Source organism: Dromiciops gliroides, chromosome 4 (assembly GCF_019393635.1).
Source record: "Dromiciops gliroides isolate mDroGli1 chromosome 4, mDroGli1.pri, whole genome shotgun sequence".
Taxonomy (NCBI): Eukaryota; Metazoa; Chordata; class Mammalia; order Microbiotheria; family Microbiotheriidae; genus Dromiciops; species Dromiciops gliroides.
In genome coordinates, this window is record NC_057864.1 from 244,122,369 (window position 1) to 244,143,636 (window position 21,268).

The 21,268-nt window shown below is 38.9% G+C and overlaps 1 protein-coding gene across 1 annotated transcript in view; it reads right to left on the minus strand.

Annotated features, from left to right (window-relative positions):
- Nucleotides 1-1,567: 1,567 nt before the first annotated feature.
- The window catches only part of NUDT3 (nudix hydrolase 3), a 92,212-nt gene continuing 72,511 nt past the window's right edge, over nucleotides 1,568-21,268 (minus strand). Inside the window, exons 3-5 of the mRNA XM_044002187.1 lie at nucleotides 14,925-14,969; nucleotides 13,459-13,543; nucleotides 1,568-11,073 (exon numbers count right to left, since the gene is read on the minus strand). Coding sequence (XP_043858122.1) covers nucleotides 10,895-11,073; nucleotides 13,459-13,543; nucleotides 14,925-14,969 — 309 coding nt within the window. The 3' untranslated portion in view covers nucleotides 1,568-10,894. The remainder of the gene's footprint in view (nucleotides 11,074-13,458; nucleotides 13,544-14,924; nucleotides 14,970-21,268) is intronic.

Consider the following 21,268-nt stretch of genomic DNA (forward strand, 5'->3'; position numbering starts at 1 on the left):
AGTTCTAATTTAAAACAATCCATTCTCCTTTTGGTTAACTCCCCCAGTCCCCTACCTCCCAAACTGACTTCAAGCCTAAATCTACCTCTCACCAGCTTCACACTGCTCTCGTTTGCCCTCTGGGGCCAAAATGAACAAGCCTAATTCTTCTCCAACGTGATTGATTTTTAGCTACTACTATCATGTAGTTTGAGGCTTAATAATTGCTTCAAGTAGTCTTCCTATGATATAGATTCAACTTTTCTTCATCATCCTGGTTGTCTTCCTCTGAAGCTCATCAAAGTCTTTTTTTTTGGTTTGTTTGTGTGTGTGGGGGGGGCAATGGGGGTTAAATGACTTGCCCAGGGTCACACAGCTAGTAAGTGTCAGGGGTCTGAGGCCAGATTTGAACTCAGGTCCTCCTGAATCCAGGGCCGGTGCTTTATCTACTATGCCACCTAGCTGCCCCCTCATCAAAGTCTTTTGTAAAGTGTGGTGCCCAGGAACTCCAGGAAGATGTCACTAAATAGTAGGTATGGAATGTTAATTCAGTTTTGGGTTAATCAGCTGTCATTCAGTAGTAGGCAGTTCTCTGAATGAAGGGAACACAGGACAAATGAGGGAAGGAGCTCTGATCATGAGATAATGTTCAAACCAATACAGGGGGAGGGAGGTCTGAACAGCCAGGAGAATGTGAGGGCACTGACAACTTTCTGATGGTGAGGAGAGACTATCAAAAGCACCAAACCCACCTTCTGGCAAATTGACTTTTCTGTTCAAGACTGGCCCAGTGTATAACCACTGGTCAGAGTGCTGGGAGGACCAGAACTTACAGGACTTAATGGAAGGAGTGAAGTTGAGTCAGACCTGAGTTCAGGTTCCACATCCACCACTACTTTGTTGTGCAAATTTGGGAAGGTCAATTTTCATGAGGGGAAAAAAAAAACCTGAAGACTTGGAAATCTTCTAGTTGGGCTCCCTGTTCCATCCTCTTTGTTAGATAAATCACCTTAAATAGCAGCTCCATGAATGCCATGTCATGTTCAAAACCTTCATTCTTAGCATTGTCTAAAGGCCTCTTGATTTTTAAGATCCAACACAATTGCATCCCCACCTTAATGATCCAATCTTGTCTTGCACACCTTCTCAAGTACTCTGTTCTTCTACTCTCTCACAAATACCCATATTCAACTCCCTGACTTTTTGTTCATTTCCTGTTTTTGACCATTTGTCTTGCTTTCCTCCCTTTTATCTAACCATTATCTAAACATAACTCATCTTCTAAGACCCACCTTCTTCACAAAACCACCTCCAGTTACTCTGGACCTCATGCTCCTTCCTTTTTGAACTCTACTTATAGTTAGGTGCTTTGTGGCTTCTCTTCTCGGCGGACCACTCATCCTGACCAAACTGGCTGTCTAGCAGCAACAAGACCCTTTCCTGGTTTGAGTTACTGAAAAGCAGAGTTTGCACAGTAGTACTTTTCTGTTGGTCCAACTGCTAGGGGACCATTCAAGACAATAGCAGGGACAAATAACTATGAGGAACTGGAGAACTGCTGGTAAGAAATGAGGACACCAGGCAGAAGTGTATGTGAAATACCAGTGTTTATTTGTTGGCACGAAATTACAACCTACAAATTCCAATGCCTTTCCCTCACACAAAACTCAAATTGAAGGAAATTGATTAACATATAAAGGAACTGCACACTCAGACATATTAATATCAGGATTTAAAAAAAAATATGGGTGGGAGACTTTTAGTGGCGGCATCAAAGCTTTATCTAGACCACAGATGAGAGGGATGGTTTTACTTTTTATTGCTGAGACTATGAAAAGATTATTAAACATGCCTACCTCATCTTACGCAGAAAAGGTGTGTGTGTGTGTGTGTGTGTGTGTGTGTGTATGTGTATTTGTGTACGTACTATTCACAGCTTGAAACTGTCATGATCTTTCTTATTCATCCCTATTTCTCTACACCTTGGATTGAACCCAAATACTGCCAGCAAAGGACAAGCCTAGGAGAGGGGGGAAAGAGGACAGGAAGAAGAGGAATGAAGCCTGAAAAAACCTTGAAAAAAGAAAAAAAGAAAAAGAAAAACCTGTAATTTTCTTCCACATCCATATTACAGGCTTCAGAATTGTTCCCATTCCAGGAGGGAGATTAAATCATCTTCCTTAGGAACTCTATGTTAAAATGCCATAAATGGAGGACAAGCTAAGAGAAATGGACCCCCCAGAAAGCTTACCTAACTTACAAGTTATGAAGGTTATTTTGGGAAAGTGTGCACGGGGAGGGATGGGAGAAAATGAAAAAGTTTAAACCACAACATTTCAATAACCAGAATCAGTAATAAAAAGCATGAGGTGGAGGGAACATAATCCTTTGGCCCCTGATGAGTCCTACAGTTGTTCCTCTGCTTCCACAGTCCAATGAGCTCTCCTTTAGGATCACTTGTTCAATGTCCCTCTTTCAAGGTAATTGAGACTATAAATTTTAAGCTGTTCTTTTCACAGATGCAAAACACACAACCCCAGCAAAGAGGTGTTTGCATTCTCTGGCCCTGAGGATAGCTGGATATGTCCCAAGACCAGAAGTGGGATACGCCTCTTGTCCCAAAATGTGTCATGGGCAATGCATTAGAATGCCAAAGCCTTTTTTCCCCCCTGGCCTGAGATGAACAACAAAGTCCTAAGATATTGGCTCTGTTACCAGCTTCAAATCTTTGAGGGCTGGTTTCTGGATGAGGAAGCCTTGGGTTCTGAAATTTGGTTTTGGAATCACTTGATTTTGGCTGGTTTTGGTACATATTATCCCATTGTTAATATGGGGATAGACAGAGAAAGGATCATGGAAGGGCTTTTTTTTTTTTTTTTTGCCCTTATGGGGGGAAAAAACCAGATTCAATACATTTTGCTTCTTTGCCTCAACTTGAGATCTCCTGGAAACATTTGTTTATATTTGTCTAAGAAGGAAACATATAGCTTTTATATTGGGTCATTTCACAGGGAATGCTGCAATGGAGGAAAGTGGGATTGGCATTTCTAAATTCACTTTTAAAAAAACTAAAAAAAAACTAGTGTTATACTGTAAGTGACAACTTGTATCACCCACAGTGACAAGTATTCTACTGCAGAGAAAGTACTCCAGAGACAGCAACCTGTTTGGAGAGAACACACATTACTGGTAAAACCCATGCAGCTTGACTTTTGGCTTTCAATACTTCATGCTTGTCCTTTACAAAAGGCCACCAATTGGTGACAGAAGACAATGTGCTGGAAATAAAGGATTGGCTGGCAATTGCAACACATGAAGATACTCATTTGTTGCCACTTTTACAGCTCAGATACACATGAGTATGTGAGATTCTTGCTTAACACACTTCACTTTTGTTTTAAAACAGTTCCTAACATCCTCAAATACTCTCAGTCACTTCCTCAAACAAAAGACAATCTGATACACACAGCTAGGACATCTTTTTCTAAAGACATGCTAACCGTGATAACCTTAGGAGTTCAACTCAACCAGCTGAAAAGAGCCTATGAATACTCCCACTTTAGAGAAAGCAAACCTTAACAAGCAAATCTCCCAGAAATTAGGCCCATCAAATACACATTCGAGGGTCCGGATCTTTACAAACCAGCTGTGAAATTTTCAGACCATGTAGAATGGACTTTATATATTTCTTTACAAAGCTACATTCAAATCCTTTCCATTTTAAATGGGTTTCAATTCCCTTCTCTACTAATAAATGACATAATCCCATGCAGTTACTACAGTCTACTGGGGCTGTAACTAACCTTTTATATTAAGCATAGTGTAGCATAACACATTTACATAAATTCTGAAGATTTAAAACTCCACAGACCAAGACAACATGGCCTTTTCTGTCTATGAGTGGAGCAGGAAAAGCAAGCTCTCACATTAAACTTTAGACCTGAGAGGAATAGTCATCTTGATAAACCCTTTGTGCAAAAGAGGCTCCATCTGATATGTGGAGCAAGGCAGAAAAGTTGGATTCTCTCTCCCAACTGACAGCTGCTCATCCCTTCTTTGGCCTTGTCATTCATGTACCAGCTCAGGGAGAACACTAGCTTCTTGCCCAATGACAAGATAACTTGATCTCAATTTGCATTTTCCTCAGGGCTTCAGAAGCACAGATCTAATTTTTGCTTCAAGTCTCTGCTCTTTGCTAAGGATCTTCTAAGAATGGTTCAATTTAATTTTAGTTCCTATGGTAACATAGATTTTTTTAGTCCTGAAAGACTTAAATTGCTGTCCCCTATCCCAAACCAACCCCAACTGTTTGTCCCCCAACCCCCCACCCCCACCCCAATCACTCATGTTAAGCAAAGGTTTCCATAAAATGTAGCACACTTAATACTGTACATTCCTGGGGCACCCAGGATACAGAGAAAAATCAGCTTTCTACTTTTGAACAGAAAGTAAACACACAACTCAGCGATGAGAATACAGTTAAAAGAGCTCTGTTGTAGGATACCGAGTTGGACAGGACTACATGGACCTCAGTCAACACCTCCTGCAAAAGAAAGCCTTTCAGTACTCGACCTGTTAGGCAAACATTTTCAATTAAGGCAAAGTTGCTCTAAGCTACTTTGCTCAGGAAGATTCTCAAGGGGATTATTTCCAGTGTAAGTTTATGGACAATGTCACTGGATAAATTGTTAAGTCACCATATCTTGAGTTCCAGGAGTAACAGAGACTTCATAAAACAGTGTGGTTTGAGGTCCCCGTACTAGTTCTCTTTAAAGAAATTCCAGAAGTTTTTGTAGAGACTCAAAATATTCTTCCTTCCTGGCCCAATTCTTCTTTAATTGTTGCCAGAAACACACCTGGCAAATAAATGATCCTTTGAGTACATGTTAAACTATTAAGCTGTGATAAACATTCTTGGCTCTAGGTGCACATACAGAGATTATGATCAGATCAACTAGTCTGGAATTCAACACCTAGATAAGTGCTTAGCTATACTCAAGTATTGTTCTGAACAGAATAAATGTCATGGCTAATCAGCACATTAGATAGTTTGTGCTGATATTTTTGCTCCCCAACCAAAGATTTTGTTGTTGTTTTTAATGGATAGTTTTCTTTCTGCATTTGATGTGATTAGTGTATTAAAAGGATATTTGGGGGCAGCTGGGTGGCACAGTGGATAGAGCACCGGCCCTGGAGTCAGGAGGACCTGAGTTCAAATCTGGCCTCAGATACTTGACACTTACTAGCTGTGTGATCTTGGGCAAGTCACTTAACCCCATCCACCTCAAAAAAAAAAAAAAGGATATTTGGAAAGCTTAGCAAAATGAAATCATAGCTACCTTACTCTTTTGTATTTAAAGCTAATTAAAGCATAAAGTTGAAAACAATCAGAGAAAAAAAAATCTAAGATCTGATTACTGATAGACAGTAGCCTAGGAATTTCATCATACAGGTAACTTATGGTATCTTTTTTTTAAATAAAAAATTTTCTTTTTAGCATAATCCCCTCCAGTATCAATTAGTGGATTTCTGAGTTAGAATTATTGATCAGTCACTCCACCCTGCCCCATGCCAATAATGCCATTTTTCAGAAACCCTAATCAAATTAATGCTATCAATGGTAGCCCCCAACCTTAAAACTAAATGGTTATCTGCAATAGAGGTTGAGCTTCCAATGAAATGGCCCTAAAGTTTCTAAGGTTTTTCTTTAAAGTTGGATAGAATCAATTAATGTTTTGCATTTGGTCCTTCTCGATGGGAAACACATGATTTTGCCAGATGTGAAACGTCCAAGTTCCTAACATCTCCAGGAAGGTCCTGGGCTAAAGAAAATGGTGAACCTTTGTGAAAACATTGAATAAGCACCACTGAAAGTCCAATTAGATAGAATTAAAAGCTGTCAGTCTCCAGAAGGAAATGAAAGATCTGATTCTACCAACTGGAACTTGATAGAAATAACCTAGCAACAGTTTTTTTCTCATCTAAATACAGTACACACATGCATCATATTCAGCATTCTCTCAATTTTTTTCCCCAATTCCAGAGTATCCTCCCATTTTTGGTGATGTGTGAGAAGGGGCACCCAGAAAAAGGGAACACATTCAGAGGCCTCTCTGGATTCCAAGAGCTTCTAATTTCAAGGTCAGCACTGCCAAACAAGACCCATATTTTTCCTTGGATTTCTTCTCCATTACCACACATTGAAATAAGCTGTTCTTTCACATATACATTATGAAGCTCAGTCCATATGCTTGCTGCTCATCTGAGAGCACAAGAGCCCAACTTTGGAAGATATTCCCTTTCACAATTTCCAAGTCTCACATGCTTCTCTGGGGCAAGCCTGATTTCCTGTGTGGTTTACATTAACAGAATGTCAATGTGGTTAGACAGTGTAACAAAACTATGTGAACTGCAAGCAGTCCCTTGCCTTTTTTAGAGATTAAAAAAAGAGGGGAGGGAGAGAGGTGAGGAATGGGGGGAGACTATATCAAAATACTTGATTTCTGGGGGCAGCTAGGTGGCGCAGTGGATAAAGCACCGGCCCTGGATTCAGGAGGACCTAAGTTCAAATCTGCCCTCAGACACTTGACACTTACTAGCTGTGTGACACTGGGCAAGTCACTTAACCCACAGTGCCTTGCAAAAAAAAAAAAAATACTTGATTTCTGTTATCTTGGGGAAAAAAAATTACTTCACAGCTAGATTCCCCAAATACAGCTGGCTTGAGTTAATTATCCTGTACTCCAGCTTATTTTCTTGATGCAGGTTATTTTCTGAAAAGCAGATGGAATCCAAACCAAAGGACATTACCGATTATACCACATCTCTATGTCTTCAGCCCTCTCCCCTGACAAACACACACGTGCACATACAGAGAAAAATTGTTACTATGTAAATCACTACATTTTCTATTGCACATACTAAGTATATTCTCAGTTCAGGCTTCAAGAACACTAGAGAAGTATTGGAATACCATAGTGCTAGGTAAGGAGCACATTATGGTTGTGAAGTCTTTATTAATTGAAAAAGTAAACATGGCTCAGAATAACTAATTTAAAGGAAAAGGAAGTGGGGGGAAACTTATTCAGACCTCTAGAGACACATCAATTTTTCAGTACAGAAAGCAGAACTCATACTAGGGTCTAAAAGGTGCATATTCATGGCCCTTTATTTAAGAACATAGAAAGAAGCCTTGAGCAACTACTTTACCCAGAGGATGGAAAGCAGAGGAAGAAAGTCTCCATTCCATAACTTTCCCCCCCTTCCTTATAAATCACAAAGACCAAAATATTTTTTTTTTCTGTGGAGTAAGATTCTAGCATGGGCTACTAACCAACTTCTAAAATGAAAAGAGAAAACTTTTCTTCACTACAGAGAAACTTGACTGTGTAGAAACAGGATAGCAAAGCTCCTGCAACATACCTCTCAAGTACCTTATATTCATGCTCCTTCCACCAAGGTGTTTTCTAGCCCCGTACTTGGGGTTGAGAATCAAGACCACAGAGAGCAAAATTCTATTGCTGGGCTGTGCAGCCCATGTGACATGACTTCAGAAATAGTGCAGAGCAACTCTTCTGAAACGATGTGTCATCTTAGAAAAACTGATGTGTCTCAAGTTTATACTGTTTCTCCCTTCGATCCATTTCAGTTAACCCTGACTTCACAGGGCCACAATAAGTGAACCTTTCGGACACCAGGGTATTTGCAGGCTTTGGAAAAGTGAATTCAATGACTATACTTTCATGTTAGACCTATCACTCACTCACTCACTCACACACACTCCCTCTCTCTTTTTTCTCTCCAAGAAAGGTAGGATAGTCCTACTGGCACCCAATGAATGCAGCCTATGACCCAATCAGAAGTTTTACCAAATGGCTGCAATCTTTATAAACCTTTTAAGGGAAAAAAGGGAACATAAATTTAAAAAAATTTTTAAAAGAAAAAAAAAAAAGAGCCAACCATGTCTACTCTTTTGTAGTGGGTATTCACTAATAGATAAAATGTACATGGCTCCTAAAATATGAGCAAAATCAAAAGGGTATGTTTTTCAATATATGTGAATGGTTTGCATATATGTACGCACCTTTTTGTTTCTTGTTTTCTTTGGGGAAATGGGACTATGGAAGTTAAAGGTCAATGCATCCATCTATCAAATCAATCCACTATTCTATCACAAGACATCTCTAATACATACTAGAAAAGACAGGAATGGAATTTGTGATACAGAAAGGAAAAACAAAACCTTCATTCATTGGAAATATGGTGCAATAATGCACTAATTTTAAATAGGGGTATTGGACAAAGCTTCCATTTTTAGTTGAGTCTATCAATAAGTCCCTCCAGCTAAGGGCATTAATAACATTGATTCATGACACATTAAAATACTTCCTTGGCATAACTGGTTTTCCTGACCCAAACAGAAAAGCCATCAGCAGTCATTAACAATATTCTGCCCTTCCATTTTGAATTTAGCAGCCCAGTAACAAAATTTTCAAAATGTTGTTAAACAAGCCTTTTTTTTTTTTTTTAAGGTCTGCATGCTATTGATATCAAAACTTCAGTGGCTCTTTCAGGAGTACCAGCTGTTTTCCTGCACATCATTTTCAAAACAGCAAATCTATAGAGCAAAGACAGCACTGATCCGGAAGACAGCAGTAGTTGGCTGTGTTCCTGGGATGTCACTTAGATCTTGGATGACTTGGTTTGATTTTGTTTTCCTTGGCTTTTTTGGGCAGGACCTTGGAGTGCTTTAAAGTAGGAGATGGGGGTGGGGGGGCGTAGCTAGGTGGTACAGTGGATAAAGCACTGGCCCTGGATTCAGGAGGACTTGAGTTCAAATCTAGACTCAGACACTTGACACTTACTAGCTGTGTGACCAAGCAAGTCACTTAACCCTCATTGCCCCGCCAAAAAAAAAAAAAAAAGTAGGAGATGGGCTTCTTCGAAAGAGATAATATGTTCATTTTTAAATGGTCACATGGAGAACTGAGTTCAACATTTAGAATCAAAGTGTAATGCTCTGTTTCCAACCACTGGGAATCCTGAATCATGAATATAAAACTACTTTATTAGTATGGGATTACTGTATTCTGACAAAAATGCTAGTACTGCTTTTTGGCCTGTAGTTCAAAGCTTAGCTTTGCTGTGATCTTCAAAGCTTCTAAAACCAGCTATCTTCTTTCTCCAGAGTCTGACACTAAATTGAAAGGTCTACCAGACTTACTTGTTCCTCTTTTAGTGGGAGGGAAGAAAAAAACCTTTTTGAAAGTCTAAGTATTTATTAGAATTATTAAATAAAAGAGTACTGCAGATTTAATTTCACATCTTGGCTATGTTTTGACAAAGGAGATGCTACTGAGAACCTAGCAACAACCTCCTGTCCCAAGCCAGGGATTAACTAATGCCCTGCCCCCGCCCATCCCCCAAACTCACAACCATTCCTTTTTATTTCCCAACTAAACAACACAGTTGGCAAATAAAGACAGTATGAAACATCAATAAACCAGCAAAAGAGTTTAAAGTGTGCCAATACATTATGTAGCTATTCTAATAAATGATTAAGAGTCATCTATCTACACTAGTACTTCTGGGTAGAAGTTGTACCTTTCATATCCACACAGCAGGAGACAATTCAATATTCTGAGCATGCTCCATGGTAAAATTATAAGTGCTGCTATGCCAAAAACACAATAGTGAGCACATGGATTTTCCCCTCACGTGCTTCTTTTTGGGGACACACTACAGTTGCCCTAGCAAAGAAGAGGAGGAACACGTGCGGGCTACAATGGGGAAGCACAGTCAGATGCTTTAGCACAAATACGATATCCAGTTCAGCACGATAAGGCATATGGACAAAAAGAAAGAGAGATCATCAATTACAAGTAGAGCTATGGAAAGAACTTCAAACTGGCAGGATAGAATTGGCGTTGGCTATTCCAGTTCTTTAGAGATTTTAATCCCAAGAGCTCTAGTTCAAATCTCCATTGTTACCAGGGCAGGTTGAGATTCAATTCTATCAGTCTTTCACTGGATCTAGACTGGGGCTACTTGTTCCTCCTGCCTGGGTAAGTAAAAGAAGTAAAGAGTTCTTCACGTTTTCTTCGGACAGAGTAGCAATGCCAACTTAGATGACAGAAGCTTGTGAGCACCAAGGGCAGTCTGAAGGTTGTCCAACTCTTTCCTCACCCAGGTCATCATAACAAATGACTAAAGGTGAGAAAGTTGAAGAATAAACAGGCAAACTGGCCTAGGACTGTCAAAAAAAATGAAGATTAACTCTACTAAGCAGGTTACTTAAACTCTCTTCTCCTCTTCTGAAGCATTTGCAAGTGAAAGAAACTCTGTAAAATTAGACTCTTAAATGTGTCCTTCTACAATCATTTATTTACATATTATATGTCAATATATAATGTGTATATAAATGCACTGTGTGCTGAACATGACCAAACTGCAGGTCTGAACAGCACATTGCAGGACAGATTCCTGTTAAAAGATGGCCTTGCATTAGTATCTTTTAGTTTAAAAAAGAGGAAAATGTCTGGCCAGGATGGGAAATGGACACATAGGAACACTTCAGAGTGCAAAGCAGAGGAGAAGCTGCCCGTCTCTCTTCAGAGGGTAGAGGTGGTACTAAGGGAAAGGACACATCATGCACAAAATATACTTTACAAAATACATACCCACCCCACCCTTAGCCGCCAAAAGAGGATTTTTTAGAAAAAGAAAAAAAGCTCCACTTAATACCAAACAGCAACATTATCAAAGAACAATTCCTCTGTTTCAGGCTGCTGCTCATGTCTTGTTTGAAGGAGGAGGCATGTGAAGAGAGGGGAAAAAGAGAAGAATCAGGGAGAGGGAGAGATCCAGATTTTAGTCTATTTTCTGATTTCTGTTCTTCTTGGGAAGATGTCTTCAGTCATCTAATGTCTGGCACTGAGCTCTGACTGGTAACCGAGTATGTAGTGCCCATAACCACGGTGCCGTTGTTTGCCAGGCAGCCTTGCCTCAAGGTTTCAAAGTATGAGGCCTGCACGGGTTTGTGATTCTGCAGCACTTTTATGGCATCTTCTATTTTAAACCAATCCCTTTTCCTTCCTGTTGGGGGGGTAGAAAGAGGGATAGGAGTGTTAGGGAAGCAAGGAAAAGCTCCTTATCTGATAGCTAGTCTGCAGAGGAAGAGTTTAGCATCAAAGCACTTTGGCAGGATAAGAGACCCCACAGACAGATGGCCCACCCTGACTGTTCCTGCCACTATAAAACAAAAAGCAAAAAGACTCCCAACAAATTTCTTTTAATTTAATGCGAATAAAGAGATGTCTGTTTTCTTTAAGATATAACAAATTAGGGGCAGCTAGGTGGCGCAGTGGATAGAGCACCGGCCCTGGATTCAGGAGGACCTGGGATCAAATCCGGCCTCAGACCCTTGACACTTACTAGCTGTGTGACCCTGGGCAAGTCACTTAACCCCAATTGTCTCACCCCTCCCCCCAAAAAAGATATAACAAATTATACCAAAGAACAAAAAAAAGGGGGGGGGTGTCAGCAAAACAAACCAGCAAACGAACAAACAAAAATCTCATTTCATACACTGGGAAGGAGGTGACAGAAAAAAAAATTGCAATAAAAGTAATTAAAAAACAATTATTTAAATATTATAACACTAAGACTGTATTATTACTTCAAGTCAGAAGTAAAACTAATGACATTGTGATATTATGGCTCATGAATAGTACCCATATCACAAATCCTGTTGCCATACAGGACAACAAAGACTTGTATGAACTGATGCTGAGCAAAAGGGATAGAAGAATCAAGAGAACCATTGCTACAACAAGGTGGTAAAGACAAACCACGAGTCCAGAGGACTAATGGTGCAGCATGCAGCCTGAGAGGGGAGGGACTCAGGTGTAGAGTAAGACATGTATTTATTATTAACAAAAGGTTTTGGGTTCTTCTTTTTTTAAATTAGAGGTATGATGGGAGTGAGAGAAAATAGATTGTTCATTAAAAAAAAAATTTTAAGTATAGCAACACTGGCACTTTACTCATATATTTATTCGTATATTTGTTCTGAGAAGTAGTATGGCATCATGGATAGAGAGCAGGCCTCAACTCAGGAAGTCCTGTGTTCAAGTCCTACTTCTGTAAGATAGTGGCTCCCTGACCTCAGTCAATTAATTGCTCAAGTGCCCCAGCTAACTCTACCAGACGCTAAGTTGCAGAGAAAGTGTTGACCTGATTTGGTAAAATGAGTTTCCTCATCCAAGAACTCTCTGTACCAGTGAAATCACAAGTCCAGTCCTATCTCTATTCCACTGGCAATTCTAGTTCATTATTTGGTCATCTTTTGGGCACAGCAAATAGTTTGGCAGTGTTTTTGGCAAGGGGATAGCCTATGGTGAAATTATACAAATATGATTTAAACAGAAAAACCGACAATGCTTTGCTGATGGCACTTCCACTTGAATATATGTCTGTTTCCAGTGGTGTGACATTAAATCAATAACCCTTGTTACCTGCTCACCCACAGAATTCTGATTTTGTTATTTATTATTATTATTTTTTGTGGCAATGAGGGTTAAGTGACTTGCCCAGGGTCATACAGCTAGTAAGTGTCAAGTGTCTGAGGCCATTTTGAACTCAGGTCCTCCTGAATCCAGGGCTGATGCTTTATCCACTTCACCACCTAACTGCCCCCAGAATTCTGACTTTGTAAAAAGGACTTCCAATATCAATTTACAAAAGATCAAACAGCTCTTTTGGAGAGAGCCTGCCCCACAAGAAAGGCTGGAATGAATAAAACAGGAAGTCACTGAATCAGTCTAAGACTATTAAGTAACTCTTTCATAAAAAGCTCTGGATTTGGAGCAGTCAGAGAAATGGAACTCAAATCCTTATTCTGGTACTACTTCTGTATGACCTTAGCCAAGTCACTTAACCTTGTAGGTCTGTTTTTTTCACTTCCAAAATGACAGGAGTGGACTAGATGGCCTCTGGGATCCCTTCCAACACCAGATGTATGATCTTATGATTCTAAAAGGGCCACAACGAAAAACATGGTAATACCTAGTTTTGTTTTCTAAAGAAATAAGGACAGTTTGGCACAAGTTGAACAATACAAATGTTAATGACTGAGTCAGGTAGTTTTTTTCTTCCTTTCAGAAAAAATTTGATTTTAGAAATAAATTCAATATACCCTCCTGTTTTCCACTGACAGGCTCTGAGGAGATATGAGGGAAAATGAGAGCGAATTTTAGCTTATTTAAAATAAATTCTAAAATTCTCACCCTCTCAAGTTCAAAGATTTATGGGTTTCCTCCCTTCTCCTCCTTTCTTTTTAATGACTTTCCCATTTTTTCCTACAAATAATTCATGATCCTTCTGTGATATAACAGCTACTAAGGTAAGAGTACAAGGAGCACCTGGTGAGGTGCTACTTAGAGCATCATCTCTGGACACTCAACAGTCTGGATCAATTACCAATGTTAACTGAGTCCTCCCAGTCTTCCAGCACTTCTGTGACAATAAGCACAAAGACATAGGTTCTGTGCTTCCTTTCCTGGTTCTGAAGAAGAAAGAAAAAGTGAACATCTATCAGACAGCTGGTAATATAAAGCAAACTTATGTGCCTCTGTTAAGGGTACTTGAACAGGAGGATTCTTCTTTTACTTTCTTATTTTCTTAAAAATCATAGAATCTATTTAGAATAGGTTTCACCAAACAAGGTCATTTGGCTACAATACCTTGGGCATAAAGGTCCCATTCCCCCTCCACCCATACTTCTCCATGACTACCACCGAAAAACCTCCTGAAAGCACTATATAAATTCAGTCAGATGACATACCAGGCTAGGATAATGAGATCAATGCCAAAATGATCAGAGACAGTGGATCAGGAGGGTGCATCAGAGGCTATTTTCCTTACAGACTTTATCACTCAGTTCTGTTTTCTTACTTCTTGTTCTTTCTGGGCCAGCTTCACCAAATAGTCACCTCAACACCTTCTTCATCATTAAGGAAAGGCGGGCTATGCTTAGGATGATTACTGGACATTGTGCAGATCTCAGTTAAAGGCTGTGGAAGGGACTACACCTTGGAAAGTAGAGGGATGCCCAGATCATTAGAGGTCTTCAAGCAAAAGATAGGTGAAGACTTAGTTATTGTTCAGGCATGGCCCCAAGTCTCTTTCCAACTGTGAGATTCTATTATTCTGTGCTTTTATTGGCTCTGGGATGCATGGTCTCTCAAACTGGCCTATCTGCTACTTTACTCCCCAAACTGGAGTATCATTTCCCTACTTTGTGTCTCTGCACAGGCTGTCTCACCTGCCTCCAATGAACTTCCTGCTCATTTTTGCCTCTTGGGATCCTCAACTTTTTTCAAGGCTCAGCTCAGGGACCATCTTCTATCAGAAAGACTTACCTGATCTCTTTAGTCATTAGTGGTCTCTCTTTCTCCTCTAATGCTCATGTATTAATACTTACCTGTATAATGATCCCTCTCCCCAGTAAATTATAATCTCAGAAATGAGACCTTTATCAGAGAAACTTACTACAAAGATTTTCCCCCCCAATTACCTCTTTTCCCTTTTAATGTTAGCTGCATTGGTTTGTTTGTCCAAAACCTTTTAGATATTATGTAATCATAATTGTCCATTTTATTTCCTGTGATCCTCTTTACCCTGTGTTTGGTCATGAACTCTTCCCATCCAAAAAAGTACCTTCTTCCTTGATCTTCTAATTTCTTTATGATCTAACTTTTTATATCTAAGTCATGTATTCATTTAGAGTTTATTTTGGTATAGGATATGAGGTTTTAATCTAAACCTAATTTCTGCCAGACTTTTTCGTCACACTAATAAAACTTTTAAAGGTTACCCAAGCTACTGGAGTGTTCATATTAATTGCTCAAAAATTTGGAAGAAGTTAAAAGATTTAACTAACTTACCTCAAAAATGCCTACCAATCTTCCCAATGTCCCTTTCACTCCAGCCTGAATAAAAGAGAAAAGAAAACAAGGTATTAATACTTTGGTCCTCTATCATGCTGTCTTCATTTTAAATCGCATGAAAATAAAAGTTAAATCCAGATGGCTTGGGGCAGCTAGGTGTAAAAAGTGGAAAAAGCACCGGCCCTGGATTCAGGAGTACCTGAGTTCAAATCTGGCCTCAGACACTTAACAGTAGCTGTGTGACCCTGGACAAGTCACTTAACCCCAATTGCCTCACTAAAAAAAAAAATCCAGATGGCTTCCTTGCCTATAGTAGCTGTAGCAGTGCTCAGTGTCTTGGGAACATGTTGGACAGAAGTACTACCAGCTCCTCTCCCATGAAGATACATCAGCCTGACCACTTTCCATACACCTATTTATAAATATATTTTAGCCCTTCCATTGTCCAAGCCAAAAACTAGCAATGTAAAAGCTTAAGATAAAACTAAGGGCTTTTTTGATTATTTCCATGGTACTGCCACTTATGTGATGGGCCTGGGTTGTAAGGGTACACATTTGAATTCCCAGTTTTGACTTGCAGCAGGACTAAAACTGATTAGGGGGATGGAGCAAGAGAGAGCTGGGGCAGTGGGGTGGAGGGAGGGAATAGAGAAAGGGAAAAGGGGAGGGGAGAGAGACAAGAAAGAACAAGAGGGGAAGGGAGAGAGAGAGACACAGAAACAGAGACAAAGAAAGGCATCAGGCTGCTTAATAAGGGATCATTCATTTATTCATTCAGCAAAGAAATATTGTGAAAGATAAAAAGGTCAGGCAACAAAATATTGAACTAGAGACTCAGAGAGAGTTGGGTTCAAATCTTGCTTCTTCTGTAAAAATGCTTATATCTCAATGAACCTCAGTTTTTCCACCTGTAAAATGGGGATACTAGTTCTTTATTATACTACCTATCCTAGAGGATGGCTGCCAAAGCCAATAAACAGTTATTAAGTGCCCACTCTCAGGGAGCCCAGGGTCTAACAGGAGGAACAGCATGGAAACAATCACACAGAAACAAACAAGATATACACAGGATAAATGATAAAGAGGAAACTAAAAAAAATTTACACCCTCCAGTTTATTTTTTATTTTTCACTTTCCTTAAATTTTTTAGTCCCTAATTTTCCCCCTCCCTCCAGGCCCCATTCCTCCCCAACCCATTGAGAAGGCAAGCAACATAATAATTTTGTGTACTTCTTCAGGGCAGCAACTGTCTTTTGCCTTTCTTTGCAACCCAGCATTTAGCACAGTGCTTGGTACATAGTAAGCACTAAATAAATGTTTACTGACTAGTCGACTAATATCCTGACATATTTTTCACTTGAACTATTATTTGCCTGTATTTGTCCTGTCCTATAAATGACACATAAAAAGTAAAGATTTAGCAAAAATGTAGATTCAGATTTTGTAACTTTTTTTCTTTCTGGTGAGGGAGGCAGTGAGGACTAAGTGACTTGCCCAAGATCATATAGCTAGTAAGTATCAAGTGTCTGAGGCCGAATTTGAACTCAGGTCCTCCTGAATATAGGGCTGGTGCTTTATCCAATGCAACACCTAGCTGCCCCCTAGGTTTTATAACTTTTTAGGCAGATAAGAAGTAGCTTGGATCTCAAAGAACTGGATCCCAATTCTGACAGGTTAGCTGTGTGATCCTGGGCAAATCACTTAAATCTCTGAATCTCAGTTTTCTGTAAAATGCAGGTAATAACACCTGATTTACTTAACTGAGAGCTTTAAAATGCTAAATTTATCTGATTTCAAAACAACATACACGCATATTTAAAATAATTCTAGATAGTATAAAATACCTGGAAATACATACGCCAAAACAAACCCAAGAACTTTATTAAAAAAATTCTAGGGGGCAGCTAGATGGCACAGTGGATAGAACACTGGCCCTGGAGTACTTGAGTTCAAATCTGGCCTCAGACACTTAACACTTACTAGCTGTGTGACCCTGGGCAAGTCACTTAATCCCAATTGCCTCACTAAAAAAAAAATCTAAAAAACCCTTTTTATACAAATAAAATCACATTTAAGTAACTGCAGAGATATTAATTGTTCATGAGTAAGAAGGGCCAATATAATAAAAAGTGACAATTTTATCCCAACCAAATTACAAAAAAATTATTTTATTGAATTAGAAAAAAATAACAAAATTCATTTGAAAAAACAAAAAGTCAAGAATATCAAAGGAAACAATGAAAAAAGTATAAAGGAAGGAGGTTTAGCAGTATCAGATCTTAATAAAACTCCCTGATACTGGCTAAGAAATGGAAAGGTAAATCAATGGAATACAGTAGACAATTTACAGCTTCAAATAAACATAATAATCTTATATTTGACAAATTTAAAAGATTTAAGATTTTGGGAAAAGAATTCATTATTTGGTAAAAATTGTTGGAAAAACAGTATGGACCAAACTAGGCCTGGACCAAATATCTCACACTATTTACCAAGATAAGATCAAAATGGATACATTACCTAGATATAAAAGATAGATTTTACAAGAAAATTAGAATAACATGAAACATATTACTTATCAGACTAATGGATAAACAATTTATGAATAAACAAGAGAGTAAAATTAGGTGTAAAATGGATTATGTCAACTACATTAAATTAAAAAGGGCTTGGGGGGGCATCTAGGTGGTGCGGTGGATAAAGCACTGGCCCTGGATTCAGGAGGACCTGAGTTCAAATTCAGCCTCAGACACTTGACAGACCCTGGGCAAGTCACTTAACCCTCATTGCCTCGCCTCGGGGGCCCCCCCCCCGTTTGTGCAAATAAAATGAATGCAGTCAAGATTAGAAGAAAAGCAGAAAATCAGGGGAAAATTTTTATAGACTGTTTATCAGATAATAGGCTTATATCTAAAATACATAAAGAACTTTGTCAAATACAGAAGAATATGTGTCATTCTCCAACTGATAAATGGTCAAAGAATATGAACAGGCAGTTTTCCAATGAAGAAATCAAAACAATTTATAGTCACATTAAAAATGTTCTTCATCACTGATAAGAGAAATGCAGACTAAAACAACCTTGAGATATCATTTTACAACTACCAGATTGGCTAATATGATAGAAGGGGAAAGTGACAAATATGGGAGAGGATGTGGAAAAGTTGGGACACTAATTTATTGGTGGTGGAATCGTGAAATGATCCAGCCATTTGGGAGAGCAATCTGGAATTATGCCCAAAGAGTTATTAAAATACTTATACCCTTTGACCCAGAAATACCACTACTTGGTCTATTTCCAAAGATGATTAGGGAAAAAGGAAGAAGGTTTATAGCATCTCTTTTTGTGTTGGTAAAGAACTGGAAATTGCAGGAATGCTCATCAATTGGGGAACGACAGAACAAGTTGTGGTATGTGATATGATGGAATAATGTAAGAAATGATGAGCTCAATGATTTTAGAAAAATAGGTAAAGACTTGCACGAAAGAGTAAAATAAGCAGAATCAAGAGAACACTGCATACAAGCAACATTGTTCTAACAATGACTTTGAGGAAATAAGTTACTCTATTATAAATACCCAAATTAACTATAAAGAACATATGAAGAAAGATGCTACCTGTATGCAGAAAAAAAACTGATAAATAGAAGTATGTATTGAACAATTTTACACACATACACACACACATACACACACACCCCCTACCCTATTTGCATCTAATGGTAGCCATCTCTAGGGGAGGGAGGGAGGGAGGAAAAAAAAATTTATATTATAATTTTATTATATATTTGAAAGGAATAGCAAGTTGTGCACAGATTTGCAGTTTCATGTATAAGCATCTTTTTTATTGTATTATGTTATGGAAATGCTAGTTTCATTCCATTAATTAAAAATGAAAAAGTAGAAAAAATATAACAAAAAATTATCATGTACTCATTATATATAGGATACAATACAGCCAACAAGCACTTATTAAACACCTAAGTGCCAGTCACTGTGCTATGTGGCAGTGATACAAAAAAATAAATGAAATAGAACTACATTCTGCTGGTAAGACAAAATATGTGCACACATACACACACACTTTACCTTGTAGTGAATGGATTATAATGGTGGGAGATTTAGGGAAGAGAGGCAATTTAAGAAGCTACTTTTAGGTGATGAGGGGCTAAACTAGATGGGATGGTAGTTTTATGAATAGAGAGAAGGGGAGAGGTGTGACAAACAGAACTGATGAGATTTAACACCTGATCAGGTATGTGACAGCTAGGTGACTCAGTGGATATAGAGCTGGGCCTGGAGTCAGGAAGATAAATCAAATCTTCCTCAGTTCAAATCTGACCTTAAACACTTAGTAGCTGTGTGACCCTAGGCAAGTCATTTAACCCTGTTTGCCTCAAGTTTTCTCACTTGGAAAATGAGGTAGAGAAGGAAATGGCAAACCACTCCAGTATCTTTGCCAAGAAAACCCCAAATGGGATCATGAAGAGTCAGATGACAACAACAACAACAACAACAACAGAAAATGCTGAGAAAAGGAGACTGAAAAGTTGGAGAGAAATTAGAGGTAGACAAGGAAGATGATATTGTAACAGGACAAGTGAGAAATGATAGGAGCCTAAACTAGGGTGGTTGCAGTGTGAGTGGAGAGAAGGGGATGGAAATGACATGTTGTGGAAGTAGAACTGACACGACTTGGCAACTGACTTGACATGGGAGTTCCCTTTAGGTTTTCATGACGCTGCTCTCCTCTGTTACTCCCTTCTATCTGTCCCACAGCCCCTTCCCAATTTCCTCTGTGGGCTCTTCAATACATCAAGTCTTCTTGCCCTGAGAATTTTCCAAGGCTATGTCTGTCCTGGATTCCTTCTCTTTTCCCACTATACTATCTATGGAAGCATACTAAACATTTTCCCATTCAAATGAAAATATCAAGAACTATTTTTTTAGTTTGAGACTCTTTCCGGATTTCTCTTTAGGAAAGTGTGTTACAGAACAAGAACAAAAGCTGAGGTCTGGGAAAATAGATTCAAGGTATAACCCAAATTTAGAAAAAGGAAAGTCTCTGGGGTCCAGTTAAAATCATTGCCTCCTCCAACCCCTGTAGGGATTAAGAGTTATGACTCACAAAAGTCAATAACCCTTTCCCCATTTTGAAGGGATTACAGTATTGATCAGAGGAGGGGGAGTGGTCAGAGAAGAAATTGAGTGGTTTTAGATTAAGTGACTATAATTTTATTTGATAGAATAGAATGTTAACTCAAAATCGTATTTGTATATTGTGTGTGACCTTTCAGTTGTTCAGGATTCCTATGTTACTATTCATAATTGTCTTATGTCATGTTCAAGGGCATCTTTCTCAAGCAGATCAATGCTTTAATGTAGATTAACGTTTAATGAATCAAGATTGTTTCTGGCAGACTTGTGCCTAAAATGCAGAGTAAAGTAGTCATATTTTTGTCATAATTAATTTTGCTGATCTCATCAGCTCCTATGGGTTTTCATCTCTATGCAGATGGTTGCCAGACTGTGCTGAGTGTAATTGTGCTGAGCTGCAGTTATACATCTCCAAATTATTTTTGTGTATCCCCAAAATTATCTTCCCCTTCCAAGACCACCTCCTCTTTCCAAATTTCCTTGTTGTTTAGGACAACACCATCTCCCCAGTCAACTAGGCTCAAAACCTCCCTGTCATCCTTAACTCCTTTCACTTACTCCACATATTCAATCCATGGATTTTGTCATTTCTACCTTAACAACATCTCTCGTATATAGCCACCACCTCACTTCAGGATCTCTGCATTACTGCAATATCTATCTATCTATCTATCTATCTATCTATCTATCTATCTATCTATCTATCTATCTTTCTTTCTTTCTTTTTTGGGGGGCAGGGCAATGAGGGTTAAGTGACTTGCCCAGGGTCACACAGCTAGGAAGTGTCAAGTGTCTGAGTCTGAATTTGAACTCAGGTCCACCTCTGCCACCTAGCTGCCCCCTACTGCAATAGCTTTCTAACTGGTTTCCCTGCCCCAGGTCTCTCCCCATTACAATCCACCCTTCACTCAGCTTTCAAAATGATTTTTATAGACAGCAAGTCTGACCATGAAAACTTCGACTCAATGAGCTCCTGGGGCACCTTCAGTTTTGTATATACAACTTTTAAAGGTTTACAAAGAGCTTTGACAAGAAAGTGTTTTAGGATTAGTTAGGGAGAATATATTAAAAACATATTTAGGAGCTATAATTGCAGAAAAAAACTTTTAAAATGTATGGCTGGGGCAGCTAGGTGGTGCAGTGGATAAAGCACCGGCCCTGGAGTCAGGAGGACTCAAATCAG